Source organism: Lontra canadensis, unplaced genomic scaffold, assembly GCF_010015895.1.
Source record: "Lontra canadensis isolate GAN:19392208 unplaced genomic scaffold, GSC_riverotter_1.0 scaffold86, whole genome shotgun sequence".
Lineage (NCBI taxonomy): Eukaryota > Metazoa > Chordata > Mammalia > Carnivora > Mustelidae > Lontra > Lontra canadensis.
In genome coordinates, this window is record NW_022631080.1 from 5,257,439 (window position 1) to 5,276,233 (window position 18,795).

Sequence of the window (18,795 nt, forward strand, 5' to 3'; positions counted from 1 at the left end):
TTTTCTTTTGGAGCAAAGTTGAGGATGGGCTGGGGGAACATGTAGGAATGGGAAGGGCAAGACCAGAGAGAGGGAGGTCAGCTAGGGGTTGTGGCCATACAGATGAGAAGTGATCAAGCCTGAACACAGGCAGCGATGCTGGAAATGGGAAGGAAGGGAGTACATAAGAAATGCTCTGACTTGCTTATCAAGTGGACCTGGGTCTTAGGGAGGAGGAGCAAGGCTCAAATCTCTCCCAGGTTTTGATTATAAGAGGTAGGCAACTGGAGGTACAATTCATGGTTGAGGTGATACAGGGGGAGGATAAGGTTTAGGTGAGTGTGGTATGTGAGGACACAGCGTACTAGCCCAGGAATGATTACAGCAGGCGGCTGTAAATACGTATGAAGTTTCTATTCTTTTTTTTTTTTCCCTAAGTCTGGATGCTGAAACTTTAGTTGCTTAACACTTTATTCTCACGGACTGCCTCATTTACTGTCATTGTACCTTGTTCATTGGATCGCAGACTCCTCTTGGTTATTCTGCACGGCTAGTCCACAAAGTGCATATGTTTTCACAGTTCTGCCTTAACCCTAGCACAAACCTCCCTCCTAGACCACTGCATCATCTTCTCAAATGCTTCCCATGCCTCCAAGCTTTTCTCCTCGGACCTGTTCTGAAGAGTAGTCTTGAAGCCAGGATCTTATCACATCACTCCGCTATTCAAAAAGTTTTGTTTGTTTCATGTTACCAATAGCGGTGGTTCTTAGCAGCATGGCTGCTGACACAGTCCAGGAGGTACTTCTCTTGATCCTAATTATTATTAACAGTTTGCAACAAAGTTTACACTTAAAATGTTCTGATGATGTATCTTATTGTTATAAGTATTTTAGCACATAAATACCCTTCTGTGACGATTTAGACTTGGTTTTTCTTGTGATCATTTCAAGATTATTGGATAGACGAGTTATTGGAGAGGCCATGTTGAGAGCCATTTGGGGATGACTCCACGTTGTCTTTCTAGTCGCCTTGCCCATTGCAGCATCCAGTGGCTCCCCCCGCTGCAGCCAGATTATATTCCACGTTTCCTTCTAATGGCGCTGGAATTCCCTTCTCCTAGGATGGTTCTTCCTCTTATGTTCCTGGTGTCTGCGATCCCACCCCCTTTTATAAATTATCTTAAACCTCATGAGTCCCCATGACTCATTAGCCCCATACCCAACCTTGTACGGATGGTTGAAATTATTTTTTAATCTTTACTCACTTAGGGCATTGTGTAAGTCTCTTTTTAGTACTAACCGTTTCTGTCTCATATCAAAAAAAGCTGTGTACCTGTTTGGCTCCCGTGCTACACTGTTAGCTCCATGAGGTCAAGGACTATGTGTGTAATTTTTGTTTTTTGTTTTTTTTTTAAAGTTTTTTTTTTAAGATTTTATTTATTTGACAGACAGAGATCACAAGGAGGCAGAGAGGCAGTCAGAGAGAGAGGATGAAGCAGGCTCCCTGCTAAGCAGAGAGCCTGATGCGGGGCTTGATCCCAGGACCCTGGGATCATGACCTGAGCCAAAGGCAGAGGCTTTAACCCACTGAGCCACCCAGGCATCCCTAATTTTTGTTTTCTACTAGAGTTGTCCACGATAGTGCTGTGTATATTACAGGCACTCAAGAAATATTTATTGAAGCTGTCTTGGATCATTTCACAGACTATATGTTTACATATATTCCAAAGATATTTGAGTATGTATCAATCTGTTTTTATTATATTTCCTATGTTCCAGATATATATCCATTCTAAGTAGGTTTTCTTTGCTGTATAACATGTGTATCTTTTCCTACACTACAAACGGCAGATGTTAATATACACTTAATGAGTTTTTTTGGTCATTTAATGGTTTTTCATCAAGGTGATTGAGTTGAAATTGATTAAGTTGAAGGAGGGTGCAGTGAGTTATTCAAGTTCATTTCCACACATGGGTGATAGAAATTATCGTCATTCCTTGGATTAATCAGAAAATTTGGGGGAGAAAATGGGATTTTTAGAATTGTTTGGATGAGGGTGGAGGTTCTTTTTTTTTTAATTTTATTTATTTATTTGACAGACAGAGAGAGAGAGAGATATCACAAGTAGGCAGAGAGAGGGGGAAGCAGGCTCCCTGCCAATCAGAGAGCCCAATGTGGGGCTTGATCCCAGGACCCTGAGATCATGACCTGACCCAAAGGCAGAGGCTCAACCCCTGAGCCACCCAGGCACCCCCGGAGGTTCTACTATAATAAACATTTGATCTTTCAGGAACTTTTTCTAGAAGTTTATTTAAGTGGTTATAATTTTTGACCTTGACATTTATGTTATTATTTGACAATTTTTCTGTATCTTCACCTAATGCTTTTATATCTGGAGTGATTGTATTTTGTCAATAAGTGACCTTGTATAAAATTGTGTTTATCTTCTGTGTGGCTTCTTGGAGGCGTCAGAGGAGATCTGGGTCTTCCCTTCTCTGTCTTTGCTGGAGTTGGACCTAAGATTCAGTCCTTTACTTGACTTTGACCTTCATTACTTTCTACATTCTTCTGCATATGACTGTGATGCTTATCCTTGAACTTGGGAGATTTTTTTTAAAAATGGGCTTACTGTCTGTTTTGCTGACTGAATATATGTTTGATACATGTTTGAATATCAGTTTTGGTGACTGGAACCTTGGTATTAAGAGTCTTTCTTTAACCAGCAGCAACCTTATGCAGCCCTCCACAGCAATTGCTTTTTGATCATAATAGACAGGTTTATGAGACTTCTCAAAGTTTCATTTCCATATTTAACAGTGGTATTATCGATATGTATCTGGCTTTTTAAAAAATAATATTTTTTTAATGTTTTATAGGGGAATTCACAGACCCTGCGTTTCCTGACATATATTCTTTGGAGTTAGAGGAAGGGACATCTCTGGAATGTGGCATAGCATTTTCTCCCAAAGAAGTATGTTCGGCTTTCCATTATTCATATGATTGGAGAGTAGTGGTGTTAAGATAATCCTAACTCAGAAGCTACCAGAGATCACTTAAGGTCTTTTTGTAGTGAGTCTTTTTCTAACTTGTGAGCGTGCCTGAGTATACCTTTTAATTCAGTAAAATGATTCCTAGAAGTGTCTGGCTCACGCTTGCAGAATGTCTTGAGAGTTCTAGAGAACACACACAAGGAAACTGTGGTCTCAGTTCTGCTCTCTAGAAAATTCAAGATATAACACGTTATGAAAGAAAGTTGATGCTAACTCAAAAATCACTTATATTTGAACCAGCATGTGCTTTATACTTACATTTAAGTAGTATATGTTTAATGCTCTTGGAATCAATACCAGAAATTATCAAAGATTTGCTCTGAGGGTTTAAGACAGGTTGCTATGATACTGGTTCTTTTTATCGTGTTCCTTGATATTTAGTAATTTTAAAACAACAAATAAACAAAATCAAAGAAAATGTCTTTCCTGAAATATGCCCAGGAGCAAGGGGTACCACTTGACAAAGCTTTAGGGACCATTTCTCATATGTTTTTGCTTCTGAGATCTTGCAACATAAGTGCCAAGGGAAGAGCTTCTTGCTACTCATGATATGGAAAGTCATGTTGCTGCATCCTCCTAAACAAGAATCAAATTTCTCTATGATAATTGAAGGATAACATTCTTAGGTCAAACACTTCTTATATTCCAACATAACTAGCATGATGCCTTGAACCCCATAGGTGTAGAACAGAATGAGTTAAGTGAAAATAATTCATAACGCAATAAGAAAGTGTATTGAATGCCAGGTACTGTCTTTAATTATCCATTTTTAGTCATGTCACTGAAGTACAGCTTCCTGAATTGAAATCTTATTTTAGGAACAATGATAGCTGTTCGTTAGCTTTCAGGAGGAAAAAATAAAGGAAATTTAGGGACATGTTTAGATTTAAGAAAATGCTAAAGAGTAATTTTGCTTTTTTAAGTATAGTACATTAGTTGGAATATGTTTTTGGGTTTTGTGCACATGTGATTCACGTGGAATGATGTAGTCTACAGAATTCACTCATGTCTGTTCTAGCTGTAGGCAAGCGTAGTGCATGAGGTAGCAAAAGTACTTTTCTGACATTAGAGAAAATGAAAATTCTCATCTTATAGGCAACATTAAGTATACTCAGATGTATATTATACTGTATTTAATTTCCATAGGTTTCATCTATATTAATGAACAGTGATATTTAGAACCTTTTAATTTTATTTACTTTTTGGAAAAAAAATTTTTTAATTTGTTATTTTTTTAAAATTGAAGTATAATTAGCATACAGGGTTATATTAACTTCAGGTGTACCATATAATGATTCAACAATTCTTTACATTACTCAGTGTTCATCACTGTAAGTGTACTCTGAATCCCCATCATCTGTTTCACCCCCACTCCCACGTCCCCTCTGGTAACCTCTCTCCAGATAGATACTTTTTAGCAAGGTTACTAGGAAGAGAGAGAACATCTTTTCTTTTTTTGAAAATTATCTTGCAAATATTTTTCTTTGGCTTAATTTAGGCTATCAGATAATATCAGAGTACAAATATTATTTAGATTTTCCTTTTACCTTTTCAGCAAAAGGACTTAGAAGTGCATGAAATATCGTCAGGGTATTTTTAATTTGTCTTTCTAATTCAGACAAAAGGCATAATAAACAAGTGATTTGAGGAGATTCAGAAGATGTTTCTGTTTTTAAGTTTTACAGTATTCTAATATCTCAACTCTCATATACCCTAACCATCTGCAAGTTTTGTTAGCATTAACTTAATATTTTAATCAAGTGTGTCAATGATAATCTCTTCCTGCTTATGAAGGTTTATTATTAAAGTTAAAATGAGTTTAGAAGAGCAGAAAGAAAAAATAAGCAATAAATAAATCCTAATCCTTGACAATGACCTCTGGTTATATATGGGGTTCTCTCTGTTTTTCTTCCTCTCCCTCTCTATATTTCTATGCTTATTATATTACTATATCTATAATTGTAAAGAAGTAATACTTTATAAATTATTTTTCACCCACATTTTTATTCAGTGTATCAGTTAAAATGATAGCTTTTTGCGTTTTGAATTAAGTATTCTAAATACGCTTTAATTTTTAAAGGATGATCTATCCTATTATTTAATGGCTATATCATATTTATGGTCCCTTAACTAATCCTTCTTACTATGCACTTAAGATTCTTCCATTTTTGGGGCTTTATAAATGCTGTAGAAAACATTCTTATACATAAATGTTTGCTTTCACATTATTTATTTTCATTATGTCTTTCTAGAAGGAGAATAGTTGGGTCAAACTCTATGTACTTATTTTAGGCTGTTGATATGAGTTGCCAAATTTCTTGCTAAAGAAGGTTATACCAGGGGCACCTGGGTGGCTATGTCGGTTAGGCCATGTCATTGGAAGAAAGCCTTCTGCTCAGGTCATGATCCCGGGGTCCTGGGAACCCACCCTGCATTGGGCTTCCTGCTCAGCGGGGAGTCTGCTTCTCCCTCTCCCACTCTCCCAGCTTGTGCACTCTCTTTCTCTCAAATAAATAAATAAAATCTTTAAAAAAAAGGTTATACCAATTATATTAAATGCCAGTACCAGTGTAAAATGTTGCTTATAGTGTTTGTATAACTAGGTTGCGTCGATTATATATGCATGCATATATAATATTCTGCCAATCCAATAGGTGAAAGATCATTTCAAATTGCATGTCTTGGATTCTTGTATAACAAACTACCCTACAACAATAGTGATTTAGTTGCTAACAATGTGGCGTGGTTGGTACTGTTAAAATTCTGTTAACTCTCTGGTAAGAGAAGTGGCCTCTGCTGTTTTCTTTTTACAATATTATTGGCCACTTTTCTGTTTTTTTTTCCCTGATAAACTTTGGAATCATTTTCTCAAGTTTATAGCTATAAATTCTATGGGGATTTTGATTTGTGTTGCATTAAACTAAAGAAAAATTACAAGGAAGTGATTTCTGTCTAAAATTCAGCTTCTTATTCAAAAATAAGAAAAGACTTTTATTAATTATTTTTAAAAGATTTATTTGAGAGAGAGAGGGCAGGAGCAGGGAAGGGGAGGGGCGCAGGGAGAGACTCTTCAAGCCTGTCTGGGGGCTAAATCAGGACCCATGAGATCATGACCTGAGCTGAAACCGAATTGGATACTCAATGGACTGAGCCACCCAGACACCCCAGGCCTTTTATTTTATTAAAGTATTTTACGCTATTCAGCAAAATTTTGGAATCTTTTAAAGTTATTTTTCTATGATCTTTTTTGCTGTGTAAATTTTTGTGTTTTATGTATTTTTTGCTCTTAAATTTTGAAGATAATGTTGGTGAAATATATACAAAACTGTCTATCTTGGGGTGCCTGGGTGGCTCAGTTAAGTATCTGACTCTTGATCTCAGGTCAGGTCTTGATCTCAGGGGTTGAGTTCAAGGCCCGCATTGGGCTCCATTTTGGGCATGGGGCCAACCTAAGAAAGCAGAACAAAACATGGGTGTCTGGGTGTCTCAGTTGTTAAGCATCTGCCTTCAGCTCAGGTCATGATCCCAGGGTCCTGGGATCGAGCCCCACATCGGGCTCCCAGCTCAGCAGGAGGCCTGCTTCTCCCTCTTCCAATCCCTCTGCTTGTATTTCCTCTCTCACTATACCTCTCTCTGTCAAATAAACAAAATCCTTTTTTTTAAGATTTTATTTCTTTATTTGACAGAGAGAGATCACGAGTAGGTGGAGAGGTGGTCAGAGAGAGAGAGAGAGGAGGAAACAGGCTCCCTGCCGAGCAGAGAGCCCGATGTGGGGCTTGATCCCAGGACCCTGGGATCATGACCTGAGCCAAAGACAGAGGCATTAACCCACTGAGCCACCCAGGCGCCCCAAATAAAATCTTAAACAAAACAAAACTGTCCATCTCACTTTAAACTTCAATTATTTTAAATTATCCTTCAATTTATTTTAGATTTTTCAGGAATATTGTAATAGACTACAAATACTGTTATTTGTCTCTTCCAATTAGATAATTATAATTGTTACCTACTTTTCTTATATTACATTGTTTAGAATTTCCAGGACAAGGTCACATTATTTTCTTGGCTTATCTGATTCCTAGTTTTCTGTGAAGTAACATAATGATTTAAGCTCATGTTGGGAAATAATTTTTCTAGTACTAATTTAACACAAATTTTAATCTAAAATAGATGTAGACTTTTTTATTTAGTCACATATCTTTATGCCATCAATCATATTATTATTCCAAGGAGGAAAACAGTTTGATATATAATTCAACATTATATTTGTAGCATTAGTATATTTTTGGCACCCATCAGGTGATCAGTAAGTATCTATTCAATAAGTAAATTGAAATGCAGCACATAGACCTGCACATTCATTTTTAAGAACTTACTCTATTTTTTTTCTTTTGGATACTTAGAATTAAAATTAATGAGAGGGTATGTACATTTTAATTATTGGCACATATATCCACATTGCCACCATAAAACTTGTATCAATTTATATTTCCATTGATAATCGTCATTTGACAAATATTTATTGAGCACCTGCTAGCTACCCTGCATTCTTCTGGACCTTGAGGTTATAGTAGAAATCTTACATCCTAGTGTGGTAACACACTGTCTCTTCTTCATATCTTCTTTATATCGAGTATCATCATTTGCCAATGTAAAGCACATGTGTGACCAAAGTCCAATGTATCTGGTCTTTTTTTTTTTTTTGGTCACTTTTGCTTATTGGTATCATATCTAAGCTATTATATAACCCAAATCATAAAGATGTATGTTTGGTTCTAAGAGTTTTATAACATTACCTCTTAGGTTTAATTCTATGACTCATTTTGAGTTATTTTTGTATATGCTATAAGGTAAGAATCTAGTTTCATCCTTTTGCATGGAATGTCCATTTGTTCCAGGAGAATTTATTGAAAACATTATTTTATCCCATTAAACTGCTTTAGCACCCTTAATCTAAAATCAGTTAAACATAAATATAAGTGGTTATCTCTGGAGTTTTATTTCTATTCCATTGATCTAGATGTCTTTCCTTATGTTAATAACACAATGTCTTGGTTAGTATAGTATATTTTATAGTAATTTTTGAAATTGGAAAATATGAGTCCAGCAGTTTTGTTCTTCAGTGATATTTTTGGCTAATTTGTGTCCCATGCACTTCCATATGAATTTTAGGATTACCTTGCCAATTACTGCAAAAAAAATCCATCTGGGATTTTGATAAGGATTGTGAAGAATGTGTAGATCAATTTGGGGAGTGTTGCCATCTTAACAATGTTAAATCTTCTAATCCATGAACATGAGATGTTTATGCATTTATTTAGGTTTTAATTTCTTTCCACAGTGTTTTGTAGTTTTCAATATGCAAAGTTCCCACTTCTTTGTTAATTTTATGTCTAATAGTTTTAATGCTATTGTAAATGAGATTGTTTTCTTAATCTTATTTGCAAATTGTTCATGTTAAGTGTATAGAAAAGCAACTGATTTTAGACATTGATCTAGTATTTTGTAACCTTGTTGCACTTATTCATAGTTCTAATAGTTTCTTAGTAGATTACTTAGAATTTCCTATAAAAAAATGCTTTCTGCAAATAGAGAAAATTTTCGTTCTCTATTTCCAATCTGGATGCCTTTTGTATTTTTTACTCCCTGATTTCCTTAATCTCCAGTACAATATGGTTAAGAAGTGGTAAGAGCAAACATCTTAATTTGTTCCTGGTATTAGGAGGAAAGTATCCCTCTTTCATCTTTAAATATGATGTTAGCAATTTTTTTTTCAGTTCCTTTTTTCAGGTTGAGGAAGTTCTCTTCTATTCCTAGTTGAGTATTTTGATCACAAAAGAAATTTGGATTTTGTCAGAAATTTTTGGCTTCTATTTTGGTGATCTTGATTTGTCCTCTATTAATGTGGCGCATTATATTGATTGATTTCTATATGTTAAACCAGCCATACATTCCTGGAATAAATCCTGCTTGATCATTATACCTGGAGTATAATCCTTTTTATCTATTGCTGCATTCAGTTTCCTAAGTATTTCCTTTTGCATCCATGTTAATCAGGAATATTAATCTGTAGTTTCCTTCCTTGAACTGTCTTTGTTTGGTTTTAGTATCAGGGTAATACTGACTTCTTAGAATGAGTTGAGAAGTGTTCTCTCCTCTTCTATTTTTGGAAAAAATTTGTGAAGGTTATATTGTAAATCTGCTTTAATTTAGTGATAGATTTCACCTCTGAAGTCATCTGTTCCTGGGCTTTCCTTTGTCATGTTTATCTTAAATTACTAATTCAATCTATTTGCTTGTTATAGATTTATATAATTTTTTTATTTTTAAAATTATGGTAACAGTCTTTTAATTAATAATTATATAGTACTCAGAGTTTATAAGGTACTCAAATATCTAATATCAGTTTATTTCCACATGAATCCAATAAGACAGTCATTGAGACTTTAGATTTTCCCCCTTTTTCCAGTCTTAGAAGCCAAAGCACAGCAAGGCTAAGTGACTTTTCAAGGCTACCTGCTGCTGAGATGTAGAGCTTGAATAAATGTTATGTTCTCATCCTCCTGACCCACTGGACCTTCATGATATCATGTTAGGAATCCAAACATGATGAATAGTACATATTCTTTTAGCCTATGGACACAAAACTTTCATATGTATTCTTTGGGTTTATTAACTTTTTCCCTAGTCATTAGCACTCAAAATCTTCAATTTCATAAAGTTACACTTATCAGAATGTCAATGTCAATTACCATTTTTATATAGTCTCTTTCATTTTCCATTTTCCATATTCATAGGAAGAAATTTGCAGTCACAATTACTTTCTTCTGGGATTAAGTTTATTTGGGGGATAATTTCTAGATGCTTAACTAATTATATATACAAGGGTAAATATAGAAGCAAATAAAATAAAAACCTATAATACAGTGGAAAAGAAGAAAAGAAATTGATACTTGTCAGGAATTTATAGAATATCAGGAAATGTTATCTTGACTTAAATATATATCTGTAGAAGACAATTAAAACATTAAGGCCATGTCATTGGAAGTGGCATGATTATATTATTTGATACAAATCATCCCAATTGTTAATTATGAGTAGTATTTCTTTGTCAGGTCAAATTATGGGCAGACTTTCAAAATACTTTTTGCGTATATTCCTCTTTATCAAATTTATAGCTTCCAGAACAAAAGAAGGGTTTCTCTTGTTTCTCATTCTTCAGTTCTTTATTAGTATTGCCTGTTAGATTTCATGAATTTCCTTTGACTTATGGTCCACTTTGGATGGAACCCATTGGATGTTGGTTTCATTCCCTATTGTTAATTCTGAAATGACATGATATTCTTTTTGTACTTATGTTTTCTCTCCTGGGAACTTTCTATTTTGCTGAAATCATTTCTCTGGCTTCCCTTCAGAAAACTAAGGACAATGCGTCTCCCCTACTTTCCCTCCCTCCTTTTCTCTATATCTTAATAGTTTTCTTTAATAGTTCTTTGAGGCAAGTTTCCCTGGTTCTATTTTTATTGGTATATAATTGACAGATAATGTTTATTAGTTTCAGGTGTACGACATAATGATTTGATATGTGTATATATTATGAAATGATTACCACAATAGGTTTAGTTAACATGTATCACCACATATAATTACAGTTTTTTTCTTATGATGAGAACTTTTAAGATCTACGATCTTAGGGGGCGCCTTTGTGGCTCAGTGGGTTAAAGCCTCTGCCTTCGGCTCAGGTCATGATCCCAGGGTCCTGGGATCGAGCCCCGCATTGGGCTCTCTGCTTGGCGGGGAGCCTGCTTCCTCCAAGATCTATGATCTTAGGAACTTTCAAGTATAACAATACGGTATTATTAATTGTAGTCACCATGCTGTACATTATATCCCCAGGACTTATAACTGGAAGTTTGTATTTTTGGTGGCCAAATCTTCTGTTTTGTCTTGAGAAATTTTATCAAAATTATCTAATTTTTTGGCATACAGTTGTATGCCATACAGTTGGCATACAGATGTTCATGGTGTTCTCTTTTTATTTCTGTAGCAAAGGTAATAATGTTTCTTCTTTCATTTCTGACTTTATTTTAAAATTGAGTCATTTCTCTTTTCATCTTGGTCAGCCTATTTAACAGTTTTGTCAGTTTTGTTGATATTTTCAAGATTCAGTTATTGATGTAGTTGGTTTTCTATAGTGCTTTTCGTTCTTTATTTCATATATTTCTACTTTATCCTTTACTGTCTACCAAGTCTGCCTACTTTGAGTTTAGTTTGCTTGCTTTTTTGTGTGTGTGTGTTTTTTTTAAGGTGGAAAGTTAGGGTTTTGAGTTGGGATCTTATTTTTTTATATAGGTTTTAAAGCTATACATTTCCCTCTTAGCATTGTTTTACCCGTCTTTCAAAAGTTTTGCTCATTTTGTTTTTATTTCTGTTCATCAAAGTGCAATTTCTTACGTAAGTTTTTTTCTTTGATCCATTGGTTATTTAGGATGTGGTGTTTAACTTCCACATCTTCGTGAATTTACAAATTTCCTTCTGTTACTGACTTCTAGTATTATCCCATTGTGATTGGAGACTATACGTTGTATTATTTAAATAAGGTTAATTTTATTGAGGCTTGTTTTATATTGCAGTCCATATAGATTATTTAGTATTTAGCTATGTTGAGGTAATTCTAAAACCACTAAGAGAGTTGAAAATGATTGCATCTGAATTTGTGTATATGTATTTTTGTATGTATGTGTGTGTGTATGTGTGCAAGTATACGATGGTGGAAGGAATAGAATGCTAATTTTCAAAATAAGCTATGTGGGATTTTTTTTAATTTTTTCAAATCTGTACTCTTATTATTTTGATAAAGACAATAAAAAGAAAATAATCCTTTTGTGACAGGTTAATATTTTGAAGCATTATGCCTTTCTCTTACTCAATGCCTGAATTTTGTATGTGTGCAGAAGTATGCAAACACACACACACACACACACACACATATACATTCTTTGATAGGAAAGTAAGGGAAAGAAGAGAAACTATTAAGTTTGTGTAGTAATTTAATATATATGTTTTCAAGTATGTTGAGATCAATTTATATGTTTTCTTACTAAGTCTGTGTTATGACATATTTTTATATAGTGGAAATATATAACTGTGTTTTTAATGTCATCATTCATCCACAAAAGCATTTTAGCCTGAGGGTCACTAAAAATTAGAGAAAGTATGTAATCCAGTTTAAGTTTGTTACATGACTTTTTGGGAGGATTCAAATGCACTTTGGTATTTTCATTTTTTGAGTTCAATTTACTGTTTAACCTTGTCAACAATTAAAAACTTATTAATCTACTTTTTAATGTTTAGATTGTGGCTCTCCTAGGTTTCTAAAAATTTGTTACAAAATTAAATTATATGTATTTAGTTCTCTGGAGTGTCACACATTCCTTAAGGTTTTGAATTATTCTTCATTTACTGGGTATTTTAAAGGGAGATTTACCTAGAGTATCAAAATGTAATTCAGTCCAACAAGAGATGAACATAAAAAAACAAAAACAAAAACAAAATACCCTGCAGAGACAGTGTACCCTGTGAGATTTTGTTCTATAAATTTGTTCCAGCAAGGCAGATGGATTAGCTGGTTTCTAGTCATTTCACATATCCTCCACTCTGTTTATAGCTAGCTGTAAGTTACCTTTCTCTGTGTGTGTGTGTGAGTGTGTGTGTGTGTGTGTAGATGTAAATAGTCAGTGGGTGCTCTCTTACTTGATCTGTGTAGCAGGCAAATGTAAAATCATAAAGGGCTGGATTTCTTTCTAGTTGTAACCCTTCCTGTCCTATACTGCACTGGGTTTGCCTACAATTAAAAGTGATAGGCAATTACATGGTGGGCAATTATAGTTGTGTTTGGCATCCTTGACTGGAATGGTTTGTTTACACTGTCATTCAAGCCTCTCTTGTCCTTTTGGTTCACTCACTTGTCTTTTCGGCCAGTGTATAGAGCTGTGCTTCCTGATAGGGTAGCCAGTAGCCACATGTGGGTATTTAAATTAAGCTTTAAAGTTAAATAAAATAAAAAAAATATTTCCTTAGTCAAAATAGCCATATTTCAAGTTCTCAGGATCCATGCATGGCTTTTGGACAGTGCAGAACATTTCATCATCACAGAAGGTTGTATTTCACATTTTTTCCTGCTGCTGTGGCCCAGGTTCCACTCTGTGGCACAGGCCAGTCAGTCTACAGTGGCTTGGTTGCTCTGAAGCTCTCATCAGTCCTGTTCTATAACTGCCCTAAAGCTCTTGAAAATGAGGGAGAATAGTCAAATTTTTTAACTTCCTTCTTTTTTTCTACCAACTTTTGTTCTTCAAAGATATGTGACCTTTGCATTGCATGAATGCTTCTCAGGGGTTATGCTGGATTTACAACCGTTCTTACAGGAAGGCAGGATGATCCTTCAAGGATTAAAAAAGAGGACGTTTGAATGACACCTGCCACATAAACATTTTTATCTCCCAACACTGTCTGGGGGACTGAAGTCTTCATCAGAATATCATTTTTCAGTTTGAGGTATTCCTCTGTTTGAATGACGACAACTAGGAAAGCACTTAAAGTACACACTTCACAAAGCTTTCCAAGATTTTCTCCTTCATTAGATAGCTCAGTGGTTTCACAGTGATAGCCCTCATTTCCTTTTCTCTCTCTGTATCACTGAGTTTCTGTGTAAAAGAGAAATCTTGTATTCTTTCATTTCCATTGTGAGGATTGGATGTGGGTGGAGAAATCATGGAACCTCTGAATTTTGTTTTCTGTGTAATTACAGGGCTACCTTGGGTATAAACTAATTTTATATAAATTGTCTGTGAAGATGTGATTTATGAGAAAGCAAGTCCAATATAATTTCCCACATACACACAATTGGCAGTTAAAGAAGGCAGGGGGAATGACTCTCAGTTCTGTGAATTCAGCACATAGTGTTTTAGGAAATATCTGTTTTGAGAGGGAAAAAGGTCCCATACTTAAAACGAAAGAGACAGTTAAGGGCTGAGATCAGTACACTGAATTATTTGACAATTACGAACATCATCATCATTTAGGACATCAGATATTCTTGAATGAAGCTGACAGTCATGCTTGGTGTTAAACCTCTCCTACCATTCCCATCTTCTGCTCTTCTCATCCCTGACTTTGAGCTCCAGCGCTAGACCCAGTGACAGTCAAGACTCAGTACTCAGTGACTGTCAGGATTTTAATCCATCATGATCACACTTAACCTCAGTCATCCCTCAAAGTGGAGCGCTCTGTGAATAGATTCTCCAGCTAATAGCTCTGAGGTCCCTCATACTTGGCTTTCTTTCCCTTCCTATCTGCTCTTTAGGATCCTTATATTTACATAAGTCTTCAGTGTTTTTTAGGGCTTCCTATCCCTTCATGGTGTCTTCATATTATGAACATGGCTCTCTCGAGGGCAATGTTCCTTATATAGCCTTTCCTTTGGATCTGGATGTGGCTCTAGAAGTGATGCTTTCTGGAAGCCTTACTCCCTGGGTGAGTTTTTCTGGAAGGCTTACTCCCTGGGTGGGTTTTTCTAGATGGTCTTTTTCTGTTAAAGATGGCTGCTGCTTTGAACTTCATATAATATGAGTTTACTATTTCCCTTATGCAGGGTAGTAATCTCTGGACATTGCTACTAGCCAGTCTCTTCGTATATTCTATACTCTACTCCTCTAATTTTCTGAGTGATTTCAGTATTCATGTAGAGGTCCATCCAGAATCCTGGCTTCCCATTTCCTTGTCTTCACGTTTCCAATGATGATCTCCTCCATTCCCCTCAGCTTCTTCCACTGGGAATCGATCTCTATCCATCCCAATCAGATGAGGATGACAGTTTGAGACACATGCTTTTTGATACTATTTGACTTTGAAATATATATTTGTATTATATTAACAAAATCTAAAACTTAAAGAATAAGATAGTAACCTAAAAATAATATAAATACTGTTAAAATATATGATAGAAAATACTAATTTATATTAATACTCAAAATAAGAATAAAAAGATAAACCAGAATAGGAAAAAAAGAAATGGGATAAAATATAACTAGTTGCTGAAGATTAATAATGACAAATCCTAGGGGAAATAAGATCAAGCAAAATTGTTTTAAGGACTGATATATGAAAGCAGGTAGTGTTTATACATGAAATATATCTTTATTCAATTCCTTGACATCTGTATTGGAGTCATTGCAGAAATAAAATATCCTGGGAATGAGTTGCTTGCTCTGATTTGTCAAAATAAAGAAACATTCATGAAAATAAAACATGCTATAGTATTTTTTGCTTCTATAATTCTGTTACGAGAACAGTCTATTTATACAAGATTTTAATGACAAGAGAGAGAATTGTCAGTGGTATGGCCAGTGTCTCAGTCTGTTCAGGTTTTATAACAAAATACCACAGACTGAGTAGTTTGTAAACAATACGAATTTATTTATCACAGTTCTGAAGGCTGGAAGTCCAGGATCATGGCACCAGCATGGTAGATTGTGAGTCCTCTTCTGGGCTTCGGACTTCTTGATGTGTCCTCACGTGGTGGAAGGGGTTAGGGATTTCTGTGGACTCTCTTATAAGGCACTAGTCCCAATCATGAAGGTTTTACCCTCCTGGGCTAAGCACCTCCCAAAGACCTTACCTTCTAATATTATCTTTGGGGGTTATGATTTTAACATGAATTTTGAGGGGACGCTTTCAGACTGCAGCAGCCAACTAATGTTAAATAAAAACAAAGAGGAGCACCTGCGTGGCTCAGTCAGTTAAGTGCCTGCCTTCGGCTCAAGTCATTATCCCAGGGTCCTGGGATCAAGTCCCACATCAGGCTCCCTGGCAGGGAGCCTGCTTCTCCCTCTCCCCACCCGGTTCTTTTTCTCTCTCTTTCTGTGTCAAATAAACAAACAAAAAACCAAAAAGAAAACCCAAGTGTTTTGCCTAGTAGAGTGATATGCATGGCTGGAACTCTAAGTATAGCCTTTCTATTATTAACTATTCATTTTATTTAAAATTTTCAGATTGTCAGCATGGGCTTTATGAGTATAGCAAACCACTAGGTATATGTACCTCTGAAACCATCATTGCTTGTTGTCATGATCTTAGAAACTTAGATATGTCAGTGGTATCATTGTTATTCCCTTTCCTACATTTAAAACATTTGCCATTCTTTCCCATTATATTCTGCCTTTCCACCTCCAAAAACATACCAAGAAACCATAGAGCTATAGTTATTGCAGAATCAATATTTTAAAAATTATTTGAAACATAAATAATGTTAGATTTTAATAAAAAATCAATATATGGTTAATAAATGGGACATGAGAAAAATGAATTTTGATCATTTTCATATTTTATAATTTAATTTAAAATGCAGTAATAGTTTTCACATGTGTACATATTTTAGTGTTGACATTACTTCAGTTGTATTTTCAGTTCTTTTCTACATTAATTTTATTTTTTATAATTTTAAATTTTCTAATAAGTTACATAATTTATAAAATTTACAATTTGTTGTCCAGAGTTGGTATTTGGAGCTGCAGCCACTTCTGAATCCTACACACACACCCTTACCCTGGTTCTTTAGTTTTTAACTGAATAGCTCACAGGGAAGAAATTACCAGTCAGAATTTAAAGGTTTAAGCCATTTAAATTTTCTGGTGAGCTGTTCATCAGAGACATCCATCTAAAAGATGGAGAATGTTAGGTAGGAAGAATAATTAAGCTTTTTAATCTCAATAAACAGAATAGTCTCATGTAAGAAACAATACAGTCTCTCAATCATTTTGCACAGACTCTGTTATTTTTACTTCTCTAGAACCTTGAGATCATCAGATGACAGGGGTCTGGGGGAATTCCTAGAAACCTTTGATTGACTTCTCCTTTATTTATCTATCTATCTATCTATCTATTTAATTTTTTAAAAGATTTTATGTATTTATTTGGCAGAGGGAGAGAGATCACACCAGGCAGAACACCAGGCGGGGTGGTGGGGGAAGCAGGCTCTCTGCTGAGCAGAGAGCCCAATGCAGGGCTTGATCCCAGGACCCGGAGATCATGACCTGGGCCAAAGGCGGAGGCTTAACCCACTGAGCCACCCAGGTGCCCCAACTTCTCCTTTATTTTTAAGAAATAATTTATTGAGAGGAAATTTATATAACATAAAATGAACCATTTTTAAAGTAAACAGTTCAGTGGCATTTAGTGCCTTTACAATATGGTGTAATTGTTCCCTCTGTCCCATTTCAAAACATTTCAATCACTGCAAAGCAGTACCCTTTAGATATTAAAGCAGTTTCTCCTCACCTCTGTTTCCATGAACCACTGGCAGCCACCAGTCCGCATTCAGTCTCTATGAATCTGTCTCTTCTGGATTATTTCATATAAAAGGAATTATATAGTATGTGACCATTTGTGTCTGTGTTCTTGCACTTAGCACAGTGTTTTGAGTTTTCATTTTTATGTGGTAGAAAACATGTAACATAAAATTTGCCATCTTAAAACAAACATTTTAAGTGTTAAATTATATTCACATTGTTGTGAAACAGATCTCCCAGAACTTTTTTATTTTGCAGATCTGAAACTCTATTCCCATTTAAAAATACTACCCTTTTCTCCTCTCCCCCGAAATCTGGGCAACAACCATTCTACCTTGTGTTTCTATAAATTTGACTACTGTAGATACCTCATATAAGTGGAATTATACAGTATTTGTCTTTTGGTGATTGGATTATTTCTCTTAACATAATGTCCTCAGAGATCGTTCATGTTGTAGCATGTGACAGGATTTCCTTTATTTTTAAGCCTAAATAATATTTATGTCAGATTTTGTTTATCCATTTATCTGTCTCAGTTATTTTGAATAGTGCTATTATGGAGATGAATATACAAATATCTCTTCAAGACCCTGCTTTCAGATCATTTGATTGCTGAATTAAATGGTAGCTCTATTTTTAATTTCTTGAGGAACCTCCATACTCTTTTCCATATTGCTAGCACCATTTTACTGTCCCACCAATACTGTACAAGGGTTCCAATTTCTCTATATTCACACCAACACTTATTATTTTCTGAATTTTTGATCACAGCCATGATAATGGAAGTGAGGTGATATCTTATTGTGATTTTGATTTGCATTCCTCTGATGATTAGTGTTGTCAAGTATCTTTTCATTTGCTTGTTGAATATCCGTATATCCTCTTTGGGGAAATAACCACTCAAATCCTTTGCCCTTTTAAAAATTGAGTTAAGATTTTCGTTGCTGTCGAGCTGTAGTTATTTGTATATTTTGGTTATTAATCCCTTATCATATACATGGTTTGCAAACATTTTCTCTCATTTCATAAGTTGCCTTTCTGCTTTGTTAATTTTTACTTTGATGAGCAGATATTTTTGGGTTTGATGTAATCCCATTTGCCAGTATCACACTGGTTCAATAACTAGCTTTATAATAAGTTTCAAAATTGAGAAATATGAGTTCTTTTACCCTTTTTCTTTTTTTCAGATTGTTTTGTCTATTTGGAGCCTTACTGTTACTTATGAATTTAATGGCTGGCCTATCCATTTTTTCAAAAATGGCCATTGGATTTCTGATAGGGATCGCCATGAATTATAGATTGTTTGGTGTAGTACTGACATCTGAACAATACCAAGCCTTCCAATCAGTGAACATTGGATGTCTTTCCATTTATGTAGAACTTTAATTTTGTTCAACAGTGTGTTGTAGTTTTCACTGTAC

At 35.1% G+C, this 18,795-nt stretch overlaps 1 protein-coding gene across 1 annotated transcript in view; it reads left to right on the forward strand.

Moving 5' to 3' along the window:
• Positions 1-18,795, forward strand: part of CFAP47 (cilia and flagella associated protein 47) — a 509,602-nt gene that overhangs the window by 81,367 nt on the left and 409,440 nt on the right. The window contains exon 21 of the mRNA XM_032883134.1: positions 2,856-2,950. Coding sequence (XP_032739025.1) covers positions 2,856-2,950 — 95 coding nt within the window. The remainder of the gene's footprint in view (positions 1-2,855; positions 2,951-18,795) is intronic.